Source organism: Rhamphochromis longiceps, linkage group LG6, assembly GCF_057381845.1.
Source record: "Rhamphochromis longiceps isolate RC_006_pf linkage group LG6, R_longiceps_female_GT1.1, whole genome shotgun sequence".
Taxonomy (NCBI): Eukaryota; Metazoa; Chordata; class Actinopteri; order Cichliformes; family Cichlidae; genus Rhamphochromis; species Rhamphochromis longiceps.
The window spans coordinates 37609076-37631445 of NC_140562.1; the positions used below are offsets into that span (position 1 = coordinate 37609076).

Sequence of the window (22370 nt, forward strand, 5' to 3'; positions counted from 1 at the left end):
ATGTCACTGCTTTGTGACAAGAGAACCAATAGAAAGAACATGAATCAGGAAGTACGTCTGCATATGAGATTGTATAGATAAGATAAAAAGTGGGAAGAGAAAAATGACAGACAAAGACGTTGTGTTCATGCCACCCCCACACCAGGAGCCCTGGCTGCCAATTCGCTGAGGGAGAGAACAGCTGCTGGGCTACTGGGCAAGCTGCGAAGCGGTCAAGGGGAGTGCTGCTCCTCTAATCCCTAAGGGCAGGGAAAGAGGGAGGGAGAGAGTTCAATAGGATACATGCCATTTTCATTTACCCCTCCTCTCCTCCTTCCTCCACCATGCTCTAGAAATGGCATTACTCCTGAGTACGGGGGAACAGCTGGATTGGCTGCACAGAAGCACGAGCCTAAATACTCTCTTTAACACAGTGCGTGCATTGTTGGGTTCTTACAAGTTTGACTGACCCGATGTGTTGTAGCCAAAGGTTGTGTTGCCACTGTAGGCATGTGAAAGGTGATGCTTTTGGTAACAGGACGCCCTCTTGTGAAATATGGGAAAAACACCATTGTGTTGACAGCTTGCTGATGACGTGGACAGGAGACAAATTAAAGGAAAAACGTGAACTCTTCACCTCTATAGTGAGGGAGTCCAGCAGCTCTGTTAGGCTGTTTGGAGCATTTTGCTGCTCTTGCGTTGACCTGCTTATCCCTTTAGGGAGAAAGGTCATTCCATTTGACAGATTTTCTGAAATTATGGAAATTTCTGTTGTTCTAAGAGAATGGGCTCTTCAGGGATGACAGTACCCGCACAGAGCACGAGGGGTCACTAACCCTAACCCTTACCCTATGTGAAAATCATAGTTACCGGATCACAATGCAATTAAACCATTTTGGAGATGTTGGACCAGTGTTGTAGATACCATTTCTACCACCGCCATCAGGACAACAATATATTTTGAAAGAAAGTTACCCCAGCTTTCCAGCAGCATTGGACGCTCCACTGATGCTGTCTTAGAGGCATATGATAGCCAAACACTGTAATAAGACGCTTTTTATTACCCATCTTTATATAGGTATATCAAAAAGGTTACATATTCAGCTTTAATTACATTTTTCTGAAATAAATATTTAAAAGCCTTTTCAAATAGAACAGAAGCAAAGTGTTTGCTCGGTGATTGTAAAATAGGGTTTACCAGGGAGTGAGTGACAGAATTGGGGCTGAGCAAGCAAATAAAGAAGATGCAAATGTAGACCTTGTTTTCGCAGTGACATGTAAATTGTTTTGACTGCGGCAACCTTTAGTTTTTGCATAAATCTTAGGTTTGCTTTATTGCAAATGCAGTATTTCTGTAGCGTTATATTCAGAGACAATCCACGTAGTAATCTCAGGTGCGCAGCAGCCTCAGTTAGCTGCCATTATTCATCTACAGGCCACAGCAGAAAAGGCAAGAAGCCGTTTCAGAAAAATCTCTGTGCATACAGAAATAAGTGTCCTTTATCGCTAACAAGATCAACTTTTCATCGTTTTTTTAAGATATAGGTTGCACGAGACACAGTGGGTGCTTGACGTAAACGGAGCTCTTCTAAGCGATGTTTTCATTTCTGTTTAGTTCTGCTCTGGGGATATTTATGGTGGCCTTGCACTTGAGAGCAATACAAACATTCATTAGTGTTATCAATGAGAACTCTCCAGTGTGCTCTAATAATGCTTTACTATCAGCCTGATAAAGGAGCACTTATTAGCAGCCTAGAATTTACAGACTTCAGATTTCCGCCAAGCTCAGTCCCTTGGGGAACGATGAGAGCGTGTTTTCGACAATAATTCATGACAAACAGATAAAACACAGAAATGAAAACAACAGACTCTGGATTACACCCAGTGCCAGACATGTTCTCTGTAAACTGAACTGTATGTGAACCAGAAATATGTCGACAGTTTTTGTTTTCTTAAAATCTATTATACATAGCTACATACATATAGATTATACCATCAGTCAACCAGTCAGTTAAAATAGTGTGCGTTTAAATAAAGCTTAAACTGCAGTGCAGAATGCAATAATATATATTCTATCTTTCGCAAATAAAATACTCTGGAAAAAAATAGTTTCTCTTTGAACTCTTTAGACCTTACTGTAATACACCGCCCACTCTTTTTTCTCCACATCGTGAGTGTGGCTCTTTACAAACCCATTTATTTCCCCGTTAATGTTTCCATTCATTTCCCCCTTTTTTTCACCATCTTCATGTTCTTTTCTCAGAGCCAGAGGTGGCTTACAGGTGTGCCAGTTCCACAAAACTTTGTTCATATCATCCTGGGCTCTGATACCCAACAGCTTTTCCTCATCACTCTTCCACGTGTCTTCATCTTCGTTGTCGCTGTCGTGTTTGCTGTGATGGCGGTGGAAGCTTCTCATCTCTCCGCTGATGTTCTCAAAGTATTGCTGGATGCAAACCTTGGCAAAGCTCTTGGCGTGCTCCTTACAGGTTTCATCGAACATCTTGCGTTCAATGTCAATATAATGGGACCAGTATTTGGTTTTGAGGAAGGCGGCCTGGGTGAAGCATGGCCGAATAGCTCGGATCAGGAAGGCAGTGAAGGTCATCATGAGCAAAACCATCCATCCGCATGCCTGTGAAATGCAGAAATGATAAATCCAGCAAAATGACCACTATTTTGAGCTCTCTAATGATGCACTATAAACAAACTATAGATGTTAGAAGGATCACACATAGACATCCTGCTAATCTTCACTCCTTCTGATTTATCTGTGCTTGTGCAGCTACTGAAAATCAGATGTGGTGAAGAAGGCATATTTAGCAGCTTCTTGACAGCGTCATAGCTCATTAACAGAATCTGTATATCAACTGACTTTTTAGAGATATCTTACTTTTAAGCCTGTATAATTGCCCTTCAGCTGATCAAAGACCTAAATAACAGTGTGGGTGTTTTTGGAAGAAGTGGAAGAGGTCCCAGTTCCATGAATAATAAATTTCAAGGCTTATCTATTGCTCTAATAAGCCAGCAGGAAAGCTTCAGTGAGCTCAAACTGTAAAGTGAATTATAGTCTGGCAGGGAGATTTAAGTTAAGAGCAGTCTTTGAGGAATAAAGCGAAGAAACTAAAATTAGTTTTCCTTGTTTTGAAGTTAAAATAGTTCAGTGAAATGACAGCCAGGGCTGAAGCCAGGATTTTAGAGACACTGAGGTCACGAGGGCCCACATTGGTACTCTTTTGATGGTTTTATTTAATTAGATTATTCATATTATTATTATTTTTTTGTGAATTAAATTTGATTGCGTAAATGCCTTTTAAAGGACAACTCTCTACAGTTTAGAAAGATGGTGAATCTTTGGTTCCTTATTTAGCTATTCATTTAGTTAGCTTAAGAGTCAAATCTAAATCTGTTCAGCCGAACAATACTTGAAACAGCCAAATACAAACTCACCAATTTATTTTTTTTAAATTAAATATTGTCAGCTAAGGGCAGTGTTGTCATTTTGTTGTCAGTCATTTTGACTCGCCATGGAGAAAAACTGCAGGTGGTACTAATAACAGTAACAATACGTCTTTTCTATTCAGCTACTCGAGTGACAATGAGTCAGCACGAACAATACCAAGACTGTGGAATTCAGCTACCATTACTTTTTAATGGAGAAATTATTGACTGATACCAGCAGCTGGACAATACCGACATTTTGTGTTCTATTTATTTTGGTTTTGGCCTGTTTATCCACATTGTTTCTGCCAGGGAAACAAAAGAAATCTGCATAATTAAAAATTGGATCACATGAGCCAGACTTCCCTCAAAAGAGCCTCGAAAGATCCCTTAAAACAGCTTGAAATCTTTCAGCTCTTCATTCTGCTGTGTTTGAAGATGTAGTCAGCACAAACATTGGCCACTCACAATGATAAATGTCTTTTTTTTTACCGTTGGTGTAAATCAGCAAGGATGACACCAAAGTCCTTCAAGAAGCAAAGCTCACCGCTTTGCTCCCATCTTAGCAAAATCTTTAGGCAGGTATGTGGGGGTTTATTTTTAAACGGCTAAATGAATGGAGAGAAGGCCATAAAAGTTATTTTCTTTATGATCATAGGGACAAACCTGAAAAAACCCACTAACAACTAAAGCTGCTTTATTATGGCTCTAGAGCACAGAATAAAATTCATGTTGTGGTTACAGTAGACAGAGAAAAAATAATATGTTAAAACTTTCAGGAGCATCTATTGTGCACTTGTGTCAATGGAACAACATGATTGGCTCATACACCGATCAGACATAACATTTATCTCCTTATCATCTCACCCTTTAGTGGGTGAGATATATTAGTGTTCTCAAAGCTGAGTTTTAGAAGCAGGAAAAATGGGCAAGTGTTAGTATTTGAGCAAGTTTGACAAGGGCCGAATTGTAATGGGTAGGCCACTGGGTCAGAGCATCTCCAAAATTGCAGCTGTGTGGTGTTCTTGGTCTGCAGTGGTCAGTATCTATTAAAAGTTCAAGGACAGAAGAGTTGTGAACAAGGGTCACGGGCAACCAAGGCTCACTGACGAGTTTAGGGTGGGGAGGCTGGTCCATGTGGGCCAATCCCACAGATGAGCTGCTGTAGCTCAAAAAACTTAATGCTGGTTCTGACAGAAAGGTGTCAGAAAACACAGTGCCTCACATTATTATTATTATTATTATTATTATTATTATTATTATTATTATTATTATTGCTGAGCCCTGTCAACCACCAAAAATGTGTGCATCAGAACTGGACCGTAGAGCAGTGGAAGAAGCTAGCCTGGTGTGATGAGTCACATTTTCTTTGACATCACTGGGATGGTCAGGTGCATGTGAATTGCTTACCTGGGGAACACTTGGCACCAGGATTCACTATGAAGAAGGATAGCTGGCAGAGGCAGTGTAATGCTTTGATAATGCTCTGCTGGGAAACCTTGGGCCCTGCCATCCACGTGGGTGTTACCTTGATATTACCAACCTAAGCATTGATGCAGACCATTTACACCCTGTCATGAGAACAGTATTCCCTGATGTCTGTGGCCTCTTTCAGCAGGATAATGAGCCCTACTAACAAGCAAAAATGGTTCAGGGATAGATTGAGAAGGACAACAAAGAGTTTGAGGTGTTGACCAATCAAGCATCTGTGGGATGTGTTAGACCAGGGGTCCCCAATCCCAGTCCACGAGGGCCGGTGTCCCTGCAGGTTTTAGATGTGTCCTTGATCCATCACAGCTGATTTTAATGGATAAATTACCTTCTCAACATGTATTGAAATTCTCCAGAGGCCTGGTAATGAACTAATCATGTGATTCAGGTGTGTTGACCCATTGTGAGATCTAAAACCTGCAGGGACACCGGCCCTCCTGGACTGGGATTGGGGACCCCTGTGTTAGACAAACATATCTGATCCACGGAGGCCACACCTCTCATCTTACAGGATTTAAAGGATCCGTTGCTAACATCTTGGTGCCATATACCAAAGCAGAACTTCAGGGGTCTAATGGAGTCCATGTATCCACAGGTCAGGACTTTTTTTTGCCAGCAAAAGAGGAATCAACACAATATTAGTTGGTCATAATGTTACGGTTGATCGGTGTATGTTTCCCATTTTGGCTATTAATATGCTTTTTGGATGAAGATATATTGGTGTATCCTCTAAATGCAGTGTTTTCACTGTTTATTTCACACTTGTATATTTAATGTTATCTTTTTTTCTCAATTCTACTAAAAGTAACATTCTTGTATTTGGCCCTGACAGTTTCACTAAGGAGGTCAGTCAGCACATCGGCCCCACATCGGCGGTAATTAGATCATTTTCTAAGAAGCTTTTGGTATCATCTTTGAACAACATCTAAAGTTTGAATCTCTAAGCTGTCTAATATCTTAATCTCTAAGAATGTCTAAACTCATCCAGTCCAGTCTATTTCAAAAGTCAGACCTTAACTATCTGGAACTTTTAGTCGACACTTCAATTTTCTCTCGCCTTGATTATTTTAACTCACTTTTCACTTGTATCTCTCAGTTCTTCATAGCAAGTCCTATTATTAACACGTAAAGCTCTACATGAGCAGGCCCCTGCTTATGCAGTGCATCAGGAAAGTATTTATAGCTTTTTACTTCTTCCACATTTCGTTAAATTTATTTTCAACACAAAATTCTGCCCACCCCTTAATGATAAGTTTTCCTAAGTAAAAAAAAGCTTGAAATTCTTACGAATTTATCAAAATGAATAAATACATAAAAATAGAAAATGTACATAGATTTTACAGCCTTTGCTTCACCGTAGGCATGGTATTGGCCCAGTTTCTGCCAGACATATTGCTTGGCATTCAGGCCAAAGAGTTAATATTTATTTCATATTTGTTTAATCTCGTCAGGGTCGAGAGAAAGAGCAAGGCTGGATTTCTGTGGAATGGCTATTGGGTTCTCGGTCACCTCCATGACTAAGGCCCTTCTACCTTGATTGCTCAGATTGACCATGCGGCCATCTCCACAAAGAGTCCTGGTGGTTCCAAACTACTTAAATGTATGGATGATGGGATCTAGTGTGCCCATTTGGACCTCGACAGAATCCTCTCTCTGAGGGTATTAATATAGCACCAAATCACAATGAGAGTCACCACAAGGCATTTTTTATATTGTAAGATAAAGACCCTACAATAAAATAACACTCAATGCATCATGACTTCAGTAACCGCGGCCTATTGCAGCATAACTAAGGGAGGATTCAGGGTCACCTGATCCAACCCTAACTATATGCTTTGTATAAAAGAGTAGTTTTAAGCCTAATATTAAAAGTAGAGAGGGTGTCTGTCTCCTGAATCCAAACTGGGAGCTGATTTCACAGAAGAACCAAGCTGAATTCTCCGGCTCCCATTCTACTTTTAAAAACACTACGTAACAAAAGTAGTCCAGCAGTCTGAAAGCAAAGTGCTTTACTGGGGGTGTTTGGTACTCTGAGATCTTTAAGATGAGATTGGCCCTGATTAATCAAGACCTTGTATGTGAGTTGAAGGATTTTTAATTTCATTCCGGATTTAACAGGGAGCCAATGAAGAGAAGTCAATATTTCTCCCACAGTGGCTTCTCTTCATTGGCTTAACAGGTGTGTGCCTTTCCAATTCATGTCCAATCAACTGAATTTACAACAGGTGGCCTTCAATCAACTTGTAGAAACGTCTAACAAAGGATCAGTGGAAATAGGATACACCTGAGCTGAATTTTGAGTGACATGGGAAAGGCTGCGAATGCTTATGTGCATGTTATGCTTTTTGTTTTGTTTTTTTAAATAAATTTGCTAAACATTTGAAGCAATTTTCCACTTTGTCATTATGGGATATCGTGTGTAGAATATTGAAGAGAAAAATAAACTTAATCCATTTTGGAATAAGACTGTACCATAAAAAATTGTGGAACAAGTAAAGGATACTTTATGGTTGCACTGTATATCAAAGCTGGTGAGACCTTATCACTCAAATCATTTGATGAAGGTCTCCTATTTGTTCCGTGTGCTTTACATTAAAACCAGAGTCTATCTAGCTTATAACCTTGGAACAGCCGTTGTCAGCCTACGAGTTCAGCCGATTCAGTGATTTCTTTTCAACCACTGCCAAAAAGTCTTGATTGAGGGTAGCTTTCCCTAATCTTTCTCCCATTATTTGGGCCATAGTTTGCATCTATTTGCCTGTATGGAAGTGTGTATGTTGGAATGAATGCCTGAATGTTGGATCATGTGGTGTCTGCCTTTTTTTTTTCTTCAAACGGGTAAACACTTTGTAACTATGTGTTTGGAAAAGTGCTATACAAGTTAAGTTTGTTGTTTGCTATCGAAGTGGCTTATCAAACAACCATCATGGCATATAGCCACCAGCTTAGCTACTATTAATATTTTTCATAAATGTGGTGAGAGAAATTGCACACCTTGCTTGATTTTGTCAGAAAGTCATACTTAGAAACCACTCACACAGGGTTGCAAATAAACAATGGGATACCTGAGATATACACTTGATGTATCTCGATGCTGCCTCTCTTAATTCCTTATCCTCAAACAGGTCTTTACAAGGGATACGTGCCAGGAATTTTAACTTCTCCGTCTCTGACATTCCTTGAATGACACTGGAATTCGCAAACCTGTCAATATCCAAGCTGATGCTGAAAGCGCAGAGGAAGCTCTTCCCATCCATGAGAGTGACAGACACCCACACTGCAGGGGCAATCAAAGATCTCTGTGTGATTGAGCAAAACATGTAGCGCAGGATTGTTGGATCCTTGATTCTTTTCCCAGTGGGTCTTTTCCACTCCTCTGCCAACACTGACACATTATTGTTCAATACAAAACCTAACAAAAAGAACCATATGGGAGGAATAAGAAGCAGTCCGATCCCATAGGTGTAGTTATACTCTGGCATACAGGGACAGCTGAACTCAAACGCTGAGTACATTTGAGCACTAGCTAGTGCCATGATACCACAGATTCCATTCATAAAAGACTCCTGGTTGGATTGGAGAAACTGGAACATCATACGAAACTTATCCATCTTGAGAAATGTGTCGGGTCTTTAGTTCACAAATACTTAAACCTGTTAAAAAAAGGACAGTAACATGTTTAAGATAAGGCAAAAAAGGCATAAAATCAGATTTTTACGAGAAATGATTATAGGTTCTAGTAAAATCTTTATTAATGGTTAAAAAATAATTGCAAATATTTTACATGTGATATAGAAATCTATAAAAGATGGCAAAGATCAACTTTTGGAGTGCCATACTGTGAAACAACTATTTGAATGTTGAATTTTAAGGGAAAATAAACCATCAGGCCAAATGCTATATGTGTTATTAAGCAGTCAAGTAAGTGATAAATAGACTTTTGGTTCTGCATTCCTTTTTCTATTGAATTAGAGGCTTAGTAGGTAGAGAAATATCACAACACTGGACTGTCAAAATTTATTAAAAGTGATTATTACTTATCTTTAAAGCATTTGGAACTTACTGCATATTCATTAATTAGGCCATAAAACATAATTTATTAAAGGCACCATGTTAAATAGTGATATTATAATCTCTGTAAACTATGACTTCTACTTTAAAACAGCTTTAATGTGGACTGGGCTATCGGTTTAATATAGAGGAATAAATACAAGAAATACATAAAATACACTTACCTCTTTAAACAAGAGTCAATGAATAGATCAAAGGTTTAAAAAAACCATATAAGGACAGTGTCCATAATAGAAGTTTTGCTGTTGTACTTAGCAATCATCATACCCCTGACCAACTGAAAGGTGCTTCTCGAACTCTCTGTCCAAAGCGAGCAGCATCATCTGTCATCATGCCCCTCCCTTCATAGGCACCTGTCTTTAGTGTGATGCCAAAACAAATTCTGATTCACCCAACATTCTCAAAAGTACACCTGTTAAAGGGAACATATAGTTTCCATCGTTTCTGGGAATGCCTTTATTTGCTAATATGCATGCAGTGTGTGGTGAGGTTTATTCGAGAAACCCGAACTTCGAGGGTGTAGTTGTGTTAATGTGTAGTCGTAACAACGAAGACATGCAAAAACACTTTCAACCCATTCAAATATCTGTGGCTTTGGCTGGAAAATGTAATTGTCTAAGAGGTGAGGGTTCAGCCTGTTCTCACTTGCGTAATCAAAACCAGAAGAATCAAATCGAAGGCTTCACTTTTAAAATATAACTACTAATGTTATCACATATTGATTACTTTATTTCACATAACTCTTTTAGAGCACCTGGACCCACTGACTGTAATAGAGCTTGACAAACCAGTTAGAAACCCACAAGAAGATAAAAGACAGAGGCACTCTCTGCTATTCATGCATATAAAACACCATTGTTTTTATTTGAACAAAGGTAGGTGGCTAAATGCGTTCATTTCATAGTATACTATGAAATGATCTAAACAACCTCATACTGCTTACTGGTAAAAACTGTCTAACCGATTCAAAGTAATTGCTCAATTCTGACATTTTGAAATTGCAGTTGAATTTACAGGAAGTCTGTGCTATCTTTTCTTCTGTCTATTGCACAGGAAAATGTCACAGCAGAGCACATGGGCAGGGTGTGCAGGAAATAAGTCACAGAAGGCAACCTACATCTAAAATAGGAAGAGATCACAGAACCTGCGGCTGTGCAAGGTTGATCTCTTAGTTCCGTCTGTATACCTATTCAGTGCGTTGCATTATTGAGATAAACATACTTTCTGGTGCGTATTCTTCTTCTCTTTTAATGTCATGTGCAAAAAGTAATCTAGTATTTAGCATATAAAGTAACAACAGAAAGAAATAAGTAAAGAGAGGAAGTTGCTTCGTTCTCTGTTTTCTTGCATCACTGTAAAATTTGCTAGCAGGAACATTGTTTTTGAATTATTTTAATGGATAATTGCAAGGTTTTAGATTCAGTCGTGTTTTGTTTTATTAATCACTAATTAATCACATGCATTTTTATAATTGACTGAATGCTGCCATTTAATTCACTCATAGACAATACTGACGATGCAAGAAACTCTGCTGAGAGTGTTTGTGGTGGGTCTCGGTCTCCTAATGTGTCCAAAGGATGACCCTGGAGTTGAGGAATGGGACGGTATTGTCAACAAGGACATGCAAAGGCATGAAGAGAAGCTGCTGAGAGAGGAAGAGAAACTCGACCAGGAAATGCCACCTGTCAGTGAGAAAATACACACAGACAAAAATGAGACTGAACATGACAGAAACTTTCATGATGAACAGAAGTCTGATCAAAACGTCACTGAAAAAGACAAACTTTTAGAGTCAGAAGGACATGGCAGCAATCATGAATTACTACGGGGCCGATCCACAGCTAAATCAGATCCAAGTGTGCCTAAAAATGATAATGCTGAACCAGAGGCTGCTTTAAAGACATCACAAGATGCTAATGAGCTAAAGGGAAAAGATATCCATACTGACAGCTCTTTTGGAGACCCTGGCAAACCACAGGGGCAGCATGCAAGACCTGAGAAGGAAATATCTAGTTCCAAAGGACAAGACACACCTTTTAAAAATGTCAAGACATCAGAAAATGAAACCTCAGAGAAATCAATTGCAGAATGGGAAAGAGATTACCTCTGGTACATTTGGAACACATTCTCAGTGATTTCCATGATCCGTTTCTGTTGGAAATACCTGAATAGGAATTCCCAAATGACACAAATAGCAGCCTCCCCTGTGACGTGCGCTGCTGATGAAGTGCAGCTACCAGACATCGGCACACTTAACGATTTTTATGCTAAATACGTTCAAGAATCATCTCAAAAGAAGTGGAGGAAGGATGAGTTTCTGGAAGGATTTGCAAATGACCTACTAGATGCTATGAGGACCATATGTGGTAAAAATGGCAGTATGGTGATTGAGGACTTTCAGATGCTCAGTGCCTGTAATATCATTGTCCCTTTGACCCCACCTAAGCCATTTAGTTTTCACATTCAGCTCTGTAACCACAAAGGGAGGGATTTTTCAAATATGCCAGTGTGCGGTCAAATAAAACTTTTGGAAAATAAGAAAACCCAAGATTGCCCCTGTCAGACCTCTGATGCAGATGAGGATATGGTTTGCCTGCTGCATTCTGACCACAATGAGAACGTAAGGACAGAAATTACTGAGGTTTGTGATGGTTTTCTGTGCTCAAAGAACACTCCTTTCTTGTCAAAATCACTGGTCTCCAGATGGTTTCAGAGCACTATAAAACAAGCATGGAGACTGATTTCACACAAGTATGAGTTTGAGCTCAATATTCACTATATTGATGCTCCTGGTGCTCTAGTGATCAGGTTCAAGTCAGGCAAGAAGATCACCTTTAGTATGAATCCCGTGGTTACATTTAATGATGATGCTTATTTTTTCATCACACCTTGGTCCTCAAGTGATGCAGATACTTTCTGGAGACTATCCTTAACCAGCTATGAAGACCATCTCCTAGAACATCTCTCGAAACGCCTGCCTGAAAATGCTTGTCATATTCAAGCACTTGAAATTGCACGTTTCCTTCACAAGAGGCAGACTGCAATGACAGGAAGTAGTGCGCTGAAAGATTTTCATTTCAAAACGGCCCTAATGCATCTGCTTCTCACCACAGACCCAAGACACTGGAACGCAAACTGTGTTGATTCGAGGTTACGAGACTTGCTATCCTTTATAGAAAGAAGCCTTGAGAAAAAGGTACTGAAACACATTCTCATTGGCAGTTCTTTAACTGAGGCTATTGAACTTCCTGCTGAATTAATCAGAGCAAAGCCAGTGAATCTCTTCTATCCTCTTGTGGTACATAACTGCATGTACAGGAACGCTATGATGCATTTCCAGGAGATGCTTAGAAACGCATACATGATGGTTGATGATTACGCAAAATATACTGAAAGAGCAAACTGAACATTTGACGACAGTGCAATTTAGAGTTTTAATTTTCAATTGAACCGTTGACAGTAAACAAGTTGTTGTACATTCATAAATGGCATACTGTGCAGAGTTCAAGAAATAAAGCCGCTATTTTTAAAACAATTCTGATCATTTAAACATTAAATTATTGGTCCCAATTGTTTAGGAAGTCCTTATGTTTTTCTGTATCTGAGTCATCCAAGTTGAACATGCCAGCATCACGGGACTTCATCTTGGGCTCAGACTTTACATGTTCATCTTCACTGGTCAAGTCAACCATCCAAGAGTGACTTGAGATTATCTTCCTAGAAGCTGGTGGAGGGGGGGAAAAAAAAAAAAAAAAAAAAAAAAAGTTTAAAATTTTATTTGCTCACATGTGAGACCACTTTCATGCCTTCAGTGTTCTGCAAGACTGTCTGGTTGTCAGTTTGCATCAAAAAGACTTCATTCAACTTGCAATGAGCTAAGCTTAGCTGAGTGAAAAGCTATTGCATCTCATGTAAATTTAAAAATTACCCCTTTGCTGTGGTGGCGAGCAAGTTGATTCACAACAAGCGCACACAGTGTCATACCCGTAGAGCTCTTTCCAGCTAAAACACAAAGCGGGGTCAAAAGATTTGATGATAGCAAGCACAAAAGTAACACCTCGTAGAATTTCAGTTTAGCCAACTCACCTTCCAGTCACTGGATCATAGTTACAAGCCTTCGAATTACGAGTTGGAGTAGGTGACCCCATAAAGATCTCACAGTGCAAGTACTGTTCCTAAAGAGACATTGCATTTAGTGTTTACATAATGCATTTCATGGCATCCATTTCTATACAACCTATTGAGGCTACCTGTGATGAGATCATGGAAGCAGAGTCCTTGAAGATGACAGCTCCCACAGTCAATCTCTGCACCATCTTCGAGCTACCAGTAAGGAACTTTGACTGTAGCATCACCTTGCCATCAATCATACAGCTAGAATTGGAGATCACAGGTTTATCCACTCGCAGCAAGTCACCCCAGTTTTAATTATGATACTGTAAAATTATTACCCATTGTTGTCAACGACTGTATATTTAGGATTTGAGTCTGGGTTGCTGGAAGGGGTCATGAAGCACTTGTTGATGTAGAGCCTTTTATTTCTAGAGCTTGCTGTGGTGTAAAGTACACTGGCCTCAAAGTACATCGACTGTCCCAAGGTGTAGATTTTGGTCCCAGTGACATTATTTCCAGACGCTTTAGTAGGGTGAAAGTGGCAAAGCACAATAAAAGGCAAAAATAAATCAGGCTGCTGCATATGTTTGGCTAACTGAGTGCATTGTGATGAGTTCTGAAAAATGTTTGTGGAACATTTTATCCTTCCCTAAGCTTTCACCAGTATGGATGCTGTTGTAGCTCCATAGTGTACATTTGCATGCCAAAATAAAAGACAGGCAGCTGTTATGGTATATGAAATAAACATTTGCTTGAACTTAAGCTTGTCTGTGGTGTACTTTCTATAAAAAAAACTTTAAAAAAAGTCCTTGCACAGAAAGGTTTGTCAAATTTCTATTTCCTCATTCATACCTAGAATTAAAAAGGTTTGGATGCTACTTTCCACTTTGATAGAAGACTTTGGGAGTTTAATATTTAGTGTTACCAGCCATATTTGAAAGTCTTTACTTTAAAACATACTTAAGGCCTACCATTTGAAGAATTCAAATTTTGGACAGCAATGAAATTTAGTCTAGAATGTTTACCATCTACAAGGGTGAGGCTGAACATTCTTTTTTGTTTCAGTGCTCTGAAAACTGTTCCTCCTCGCAGTTTGGGGTGGAAGCCAACTTTGTATGAGTGAAAGAACCTGCAATAGTTAAAATGAATTAATTGGAGACAATTTTAAAATTAAGGACACTTGGCTGATTGAAAGGCTTTCAATCTTTTTTTTTTTTTACAAAAAAAAAAAAGTCTTACCTGGGAAACCGACACTGCAGAGGAATTTCAAATGGCATTTCCCTTAAAACTGGAGTGGTTTGTCTGAAGCGGAGAACATTGCTGATGGACAAGTAATCTGCATGACTCTGGAACATAAACATTTCCATTTGGTTTGTCACAGTAAAATATGAAACAAATACATTAGGACATTCACCAACCTCTTTCTTGAATCCACAGCCAGTTACAAAAGAGTAGAGAAAGTAGTAATAGTGCTCATTTTCTTGGTTAACGGGGCATGTACCTAGTTTCAAATATTTGTATGCATCTCTGGATTTGAAGACCCTTTTCCTGATTCTTACGTACATTTTATCCACATGGCACAAAATTTCAACCACATTGTCTCTGCCCATTTCTGCTCCTCCAGTTACAGGAGCAGCAGGAGCACTAGCAAGCAATATTTTCCTGGCCCATTCAGGAAGGGGCCTGACTCCTCTTTCTGGCTTGAAAAGCTGCTTTTGGTCATAGGAGGCTGGGACATTGAGATACTTGGGTAACTTCATTGCTTCAGGTGTTGAAAGATCTCCATGTGATGCACTCCTCTTGAGTTGAGGTGCAGAATCTTCCGTTTCATCTTCATCTGCCACTGTCTCCATTTTTTCCTGGTCTAATTCAGGATCTTGCCCAAACACACCATACTCAGCTTTATCTATAAACTGAAAACAGGCAGACCAAAACAGCAGAAATAAAAACCCAGCCTGCATCAGCCCCATTACTATTACAATTTTAAATTCCAGTGGCTGCCTCACACTGCTGGTCCTTCAACTAATAAAGCAGTGTTTCAGCCAGCTTTTGTATTCTTCAGTTCAGAAAGAATTCACACACCTGCTAGAAATGACAATCAGTGCCAACCAATGAGTGGTGGCCAGCAATAATCAGCTTTTTTTAGTGGAAAGTGGGTGGTGTTAAATTATGCTTCTTCCTAATCCTTTTTGATGTTTTTTATGATGATAATTTTTTTCATATGGTTTGTTTTGTTTGCTTGTATTTTTTGTTTATTTCTTTTTTTATTATTATTTAAACATGGTCAAAATAAAGCGACACATTCAATTACATTTCTCACATTTTCTTTCTGGTTGACAGTTTGACACCATTTTTTTTTATTATGTTTTTAATGTTGGTCTGTTGGTGGTTCCCCAAATTGAAAGCTAAATTATACCCACAACCAAATTGTTACATACAGGGAAACGGTGTTCATTTAACTTCTGGCTTCTATTTAGCTTCTGGCTAAATCAACACAGGCTACAACTTAGCAGGAGTTGCCCATGTTCGGTTAATTCATAGTATTCATACAGATGCATATCGTACTTTTTACGAGTCCACATGTTTGGATAATTCATAACCGTATCGTATTTAGGAAATGGTGATTTAAAGTATAATTTTTGTTGTTGTTGTTGTTGTAATTTTATAACTTTAAATCGTGCTAGGATGTGACGCAGTTGATGATGCTGACGCAGTTCCTTACCAGGAAGTTCCAACATAGTACATAGTACAGTACACTGTGGATGTACGTTTTGCTTCAAAGTGGAATACTCCTCGTAGGTATTTTCTTTATAAACAAAGGGAAGAAATCGCCTTTTGATTTTATTAGAGTACATTTATATGTAGGACAAAACAGAGTCGTTTTTATTTTGTACTTGTAGTTTGTAGTAGAATGCGTTACTGTCGTTTTTGTTAACTGGCTAGCTAACAAGCCAGCTAGCACCCGTGGTTGTTTAGATCAGTTAATATTGACGTTACATCAACAGGAACTAAATTGGGGTTCTAGTGCTAAATCGCGGGGTTGTTTTTCCATTGCATTCAGTGGAATAACGAAATAGCTGCATTTTTCAAAGTGTGTGCGAAGTAAAAGGTAATAGTTAACTTAAATCGTAAGTAGTGCACAAGCTAACTCATTAGCTAAGCCCAGCCGCGGTCGTCTTCCCTTCGGTACCACACTCGGGGACTGCTTGGTTTCTCCAGTGGATGCCTGGTGAGCTTAAAAGGCTCTCTGTAAAGCGGAACCAATGCGTGGGATGATGGGGACTCAGAGTAGTCCTGTCAAGAGCTACGATTATCTCCTGAAATTTCTATTGGTTGGAGACAGCGATGTTGGAAAGGGGGAAATCTTGGACAGCTTGCAAGACGGATCAGTAGAGTCTCCCTATGCGTATAGCAGTGGTAAATATCAATATCGATTTTTCTTTATTATTTTGAGATGACTTTAAAGCCAAATATGACCAACGGTAATGTGATTTGTGTTGGATTATGTGTGATATTAGGAATTGATTACAAGACCACCACAATTCTTTTGGATGGGAGGAGAGTGAAACTTGAGCTATGGTAAGTTTTTAATTTCTTTATTTTTATTATTACTATTTTAACATAAATATATAATATTAAGAATATTAATGAGGAAAAATTATTGAGCAACCCCTCAGTTCTGGCAGTAGTTCTCTAGGCTTTCAGAGGGTCTTTCAAAGTTTTCTTTAAACACTGGCTGCTTTTTCACTCGTGTTTATTCCACTCCTTGTGCCTGCACATTTTTAGAGGAATGTTGTTCTTTGTTTTGTTTTGTGTTTGTTGTTGTTGTTGTTGTTGTTTTGTATGTCAAGCCATTTAAAACTGATTTATGAATCATCCAAGCATTAAAAAGACTTTTAACTAAATGGTTGGACTAATGTTGTCTCCACAACAGACAACTTGCTAAAGAAGTGATTTTAAATTGTATCTTTAACACGTTTTAAAACTAGCAGCCTGTTGCAAAACACACAGAATTTAATCAATTTCTTTAGTAATCTACCAAAAATGCCAAAGAGAATACATTTTGACAAGCATACAGTAGTATTTTTCTCACCAACAAGGTGGTTCCAAAAGTGATTAGATGAAAACCTTGCATATCGGAGCATGTTGTGTAGTACTTCTTTAAAAAATTCAGGAAGTTAAACCAGTGCAGGACAAAACAAGGAGTAGCAGGCCTAAAAAGTATTTTCACCTGATGAATAATATCTGAAAGTTATGTCTTTAAGAAATAAGTAGAAAGCAAAGACCTGACACATCACATGATATATGCATTTGGCCTTTCAGTTGATCCATTTATTTTACACCAAAACCTCTTCTGAAATGGGCTTAGTGGAAGAGTGGCTGTCAGGAAAACAGGGAGATAAAGCTGGTGTGTGCCAAATTACACGAGAACTGCACTAAAAATCAATGCCAACAAGACTCATGGAGGGATTAATGTAGATGTTTTGTTCAAATTGTCATCACCAGTGTGGGATCATGTTGACATAGAAATGAACAAAAGGCAGCCAGCGTCCAAAGACGAGCTTTGGGATGTTCCTAAAAAGCCTGGAGAACTATACCTGAACTAAAGGAATTACAAGAATACTCCCTAAGAGAGTTCAGGCTATGTTTAAGAGTAAAGGTGGTTATGCCAAACGTTGACTTTCAAACTCATTATATTATACACTGTATTTCCATGTATGCACTTTACAAAAAATCACTGCATCCATTTCCCATCTCTCTTGGAAATAAGAGGCATTTCAAGAGTTCTGCAGAGTGTTTTAAGCTGGTAATGGCTGTAGAAATGAACAAACCTGGAGTAGGCCTATTTTTCTAGCTTGTGCTTATGTGCCTCTTCAACAGGGACACATCAGGTCAAGGCAGATTCTGCACCATCTTCAGGTCTTACTCTCGCGGAGCACAGGTGACTGGAAAAGCCATTAGAAATATATATATATATATATATATATTTTCCTTATTGTGGAATTCAATATTTATGTTAATCAATAAATGTTTTTCTTCTACAGGGCATCCTGCTGGTGTATGACATCACGAATGGCTGGTCATTTGATGGCATTGACCGTTGGATCAGAGAAATTGATGAGGTAATTTCCTTCAGCTAATCTCTGGAGTACAAAGAAATACTGGAAGCACATATAGATGCATGATGTCCCCTGTGTGAGAAAATCTTTTTTTAATCTCTGGTACAGAGTGTGTATCAGAGCGCTGTTTATAAACATTTCAGTTTCAGTTATGTAGGCAAATTGTTACAACCTCTTTTAATAGTGTGTACTTTATGTACTGTCTGTTATGCAAGTGCCAGCAACAAACCTTAACCTCAGGCAACTAGGCGCCAAAATTAACTTCACATATATTGGTAATTAAAAAAAAAAAGAGAGGCAAATTTAAAAATGAATTTTAGGAAAACGAGCAGCACTGACAAGGCCATCTATCTCAGTCTCTGCATTGATGACGGGTATGACAGCGTAACGTATTTATTTATTAAGTTTTTCAATTGAAGAAAACTTTAATGTAGCTCAAGCTTAAACAAACCAGTATTTCAGCAAAACCATGTGGTAATATAGCGGACGTTTCACAACCCAACTTGACTGATGATACAGCAACGACATCATTACATGATTTTCAGCAAAACCCTGTGGTAATGGGACCGATATTTCACAACTCAACTGGACTGGAGAGAAAGTGACTTGCATTTCAAGCAATTAAAAGAAACCTGGTTTGAAAATACTTTTGAATTTGTGTGTAGATTTTTAAATTATTACCTTGTAAGGGTGGTCCAGAGAGAACCCTTGTTGAAAACCATGTACTTGTTGCCAAATCACAGTTGATGTGGGCAGTTGAGTTAATTATGAGGACCTAGATAATAACGTCTTTAGGTTTTACAATAGATGGATGTCTCCTCGATGGTTCTGTGTAACAAACCATCTGTCTCATTGGTTTGTAAATCTGTGGAACTTCCAGACAGTGTTTTATCCAAGCATGCAAGCAACAGTTAGCCTATCACTGCAGCACCCACTATTAATGTTGGTCCACATGTATCACATTACAGGTCGAGTTTTACAGTGACATTATATTGTTTCCTTCAGCATGCCCCAGGTGTGCCCCGGATTCTTGTGGGAAACCGGCTTCACTTGGCTTTCAAGCGGCAGGTTCCAACGGAGCAGGCACGAGCTTACGCAGAAAAGAACAGCATGACATTCTTCGAGGTCAGTCCGCTCTGCAACTTCAACGTCATCGAGTCCTTCACAGAGCTTTCACGCATCGTGCTGATGAGGCATGGGATGGAGAAATTCTGGAGGCCCAATAGAGGTGAGCTGGTTACGTTACTATATTTTTATTTATTTATTTTTTTCTAACCAGACTTGGGAGAAAACATATTTTGTTTTGTTTTTCTTTGTGTAATAGTTACACAAATCCTTCCAGAAAGGGGATCATGTAGATGCATTGCTGCAAGATTTCTTCTTCTGTTACTCAGATGTGAATAAATCAGTTTCAGTACTGAATCCTGTGTTGAATCCCAGAACATCATACACTGTAGTGGACATCATCATTGTTTGCATTTATACTTGTGTCTGGATTACTTTTTTGATCAAAGGTGAAACTCTGCTTATCGTAGGGACTTGGACCTAATAAATATTAGGTAGCCATTAATTTTCCTCAAAGGCAGAAGAGATAAGACTTAAGAAGTGATCTCTATATTGTCATCTGCAGTCTGCATTTCTGCCAATAGTTTTCATAGCATTTACTGCGGGGTAGTCTCTACTGTGCCCCTACATAAATCAAGCTCGCTCTGTGATAAGAAAACTAAGATTTTTATTTATGTTGTATTTAAAACGCTCTCTATTGTACAGTTTTTGTTTTATTAAATATACTCTCATTTACATAATAAAATTTTATGTAGTTGTTTGTTTGTTTTTTTGAATGTCATGACAACACAAGTGTGTTTTTTCGCAAATGGAGAAAATATAAGATTATTATTTTAAAAGTATTCTTAGTTAAGATACAAATTCTGGGTAAACTACTCAGAATTGTCTGGTTTATGTATGTTCACAGTTTACACTGAAGTTTGCAGGAGTAAAAATCTTTAATTCTATCTCTTGTTACGCAGAATATTCTCTTGCTTAGTAAATTTGATGGATACAATGAAAAACCTTAATAAGTACTGCAGATCTCTGACACGTGCTCATCCATATTCCTGTGTTTCCACAGTCTTCAGTCTGCAAGATCTGTGCTGCCGTTCTATCGTCTCCTGCACACCGGTGCACCTCATTGACAAACTTCCCCTCCCTGTGGCCATCAAGTCCCACCTCAAGTCTTTCTCCATGGCCAATGGCATGAATGCAGTCATGATGCATGGACGCTCTTACTCTGTGGCTAACAGTGCCGCCTCAGGTGGTAGCGGTGGTGGAAGCAAAGCTAACAGCCTGAAGCGCTCAAAGTCCTTCAGGCCTCCACAGAGTCCTCCAAAGAGCTCGTCGTTGTCCCCTAAAGGAAACTGTAAGATATCATAGTGAAAGAGCAGACTGATGGTTCCTCCATAGAGCCAGTGTTAAAAGTGTTGTTGCTCCAAGAGGTCATGAGGCCAGAGAAAAGTACGGAGGCCTGCCAGCAATGGATATAGCTGTGAACTTTCCTTGACCTTTTGGGAACTGACTTGGATGGTTGGTTTCTGTTATCTCTTTCCGCGTGCTGGTGCCATCTTGTGGATGTTCGTTTACCTGTACTCTACTACAGCAACTCACTGTGATCAAGTAGAATAAGATTCCCCTGGGACCAACACATGTGAATCGAGGATTACAACTCACCGGTTAACACTACAAACAAATAGAGGGGCTTCTTTTTTAAGGTTTATTGGTATTTAAAATCTGACTTGAAACTGTAAATACATTACGTGCTCTTGTTTTGTTCTGTGGTGATTGTCTTGGGAAGGAATTTCTTATGCTTGTTTTGTTTTGAATGTTTTGGGGAGACCTGCTTCAGTGTTGTCTATCATTGACATTTTTTTCCAGCCTCAGTTGTCATAACTTATTCAAAATTCACATAGTTTTTAAAATAAGATTGAATGTCATGAGAAAATCTTTTTACAAGCAGCCAAGGGCTTAAAGAGAATTTAGGATTTATTAACTGAGAGATGATGTTAGTCGAGGCATTACTTAATCTGTAAAACTGTCTGAAAAAATTCAAGCCAAGTTGGTTTGTTGGCAAGACTTAAATTTCAGCCCATTGAAATAATCCTGTATCTCCATCACTCATTTTTTCAGACAACTGTTTACTTGCTCTGACATTTTACACCTCTAAAGCTTGTTTTCTTTCTTGGATCACTGCTTAACTGGATTAAACCTTCCAGAGCGTGATCAGTTTTAATCTGTTAACTTATTAAACAATTGCTCTGTGCTCATTAGGAAACCTTGTACAAAAACATGTACAGATTGTTTGCTCATTTTGGGGGTTTAATCTTAAAAAACATTAAACATTTGTGTCTTGGTTCTTAATATTTCATAACTTGTAACGGGCGTTGGTGAGAAGAATCTTTTAATTTGGTTGCTTTGCAGATATTTTATATACATGATATGTATTTCTGAATGTAAAACAGTATTCACCTACATTTCTATGGCCATGTGGTTATATTTGAGATTGTAATAATTGGTGGTTGGAATATTCTTTAGTAGTTTCATACATTTGGTTGCACTTCTGCAGTTTCCCAGCATTGTTAAATGTGTGTGAATACTAGAAGAACTTACAGTCGTTCTTTACAGATGTGCTGTGGATATAATGCGAGCACAATGTAAGGTTGGATAAAGATTTCAGAAAGGATGTTAAGTATTTTAACCATGGCTACTGATATTTTCTTTTATTAATTGAACAATCTAAACAAATATTTTAATTTTGATCTGTACTCTTATTTTTGTTCCACGTTCAAAGAACATTGGTGAATTCCCACTTCAGCATTTTCATGGTTAAATACATGTATTCGGCTAATGGGGGGCCTACAAAAATTGGTGCATGTTTGCTATTGGCTCCTGTTCTATGTGATTTATTGAGACCAGAACAATGGATTAACAACTCTTGGGTGAACATCTAAAGCACTATATGTAAATGTTTGATAATGATTGTTGCTATCAGCGCTGTGTATTGGGATGAAGCCTTAATTCTTATTTTATCTCCATCAAAAACAGTCAAAATAAAGAGTAAAACTAAGTTGCATTTCTATTTTCATTTATTGTGTGCTTTAGATT

General features: G+C 38.6%; 4 protein-coding genes across 4 annotated transcripts; 2 read left to right on the forward strand and 2 right to left on the reverse strand.

Moving 5' to 3' along the window:
• Window positions 1-2104: 2104 nt before the first annotated feature.
• Window positions 2105-8522, reverse strand: calhm1b (calcium homeostasis modulator 1b). Its single transcript, XM_085408709.1, has 2 exons — window positions 7977-8522; window positions 2105-2614 (listed from the first exon to the last, which is right to left on the reverse strand). Exons 1-2 carry the CDS (start codon window positions 8520-8522, stop codon window positions 2105-2107), a joined length of 1056 nt encoding a protein of 351 aa, XP_085264835.1.
• A 1614-nt stretch (window positions 8523-10136) lies between these two features.
• On the forward strand, window positions 10137-13808 carry LOC146668626 (inositol 1,4,5-trisphosphate receptor-interacting protein). The gene is made up of 2 exons (XM_085410582.1): window positions 10137-10209; window positions 10487-13808. Exon 2 carries the CDS (start codon window positions 10499-10501, stop codon window positions 12386-12388), a length of 1890 nt encoding a protein of 629 aa, XP_085266708.1. The 5' UTR covers window positions 10137-10209; window positions 10487-10498; the 3' UTR covers window positions 12389-13808.
• zp3c (zona pellucida glycoprotein 3c) lies at window positions 12540-15087 on the reverse strand. Its single transcript, XM_085410583.1, has 8 exons — window positions 14514-15087; window positions 14335-14441; window positions 14121-14224; window positions 13434-13617; window positions 13233-13356; window positions 13069-13157; window positions 12911-12984; window positions 12540-12706 (listed from the first exon to the last, which is right to left on the reverse strand). The coding sequence occupies exons 1-8, from the start codon at window positions 15063-15065 to the stop codon at window positions 12540-12542; spliced, it is 1401 nt and encodes a 466-aa protein (XP_085266709.1). The 5' UTR covers window positions 15066-15087.
• Window positions 15088-15824: 737 nt separating this feature from the next.
• LOC146668628 (ras-related protein Rab-40C-like) lies at window positions 15825-22331 on the forward strand. The gene is made up of 6 exons (XM_085410584.1): window positions 15825-16512; window positions 16614-16674; window positions 17977-18037; window positions 18141-18218; window positions 19221-19443; window positions 20344-22331. The coding sequence occupies exons 1-6, from the start codon at window positions 16359-16361 to the stop codon at window positions 20643-20645; spliced, it is 879 nt and encodes a 292-aa protein (XP_085266710.1). The 5' UTR covers window positions 15825-16358; the 3' UTR covers window positions 20646-22331.
• The last annotated feature ends 39 nt before the right edge of the window (window positions 22332-22370 follow it).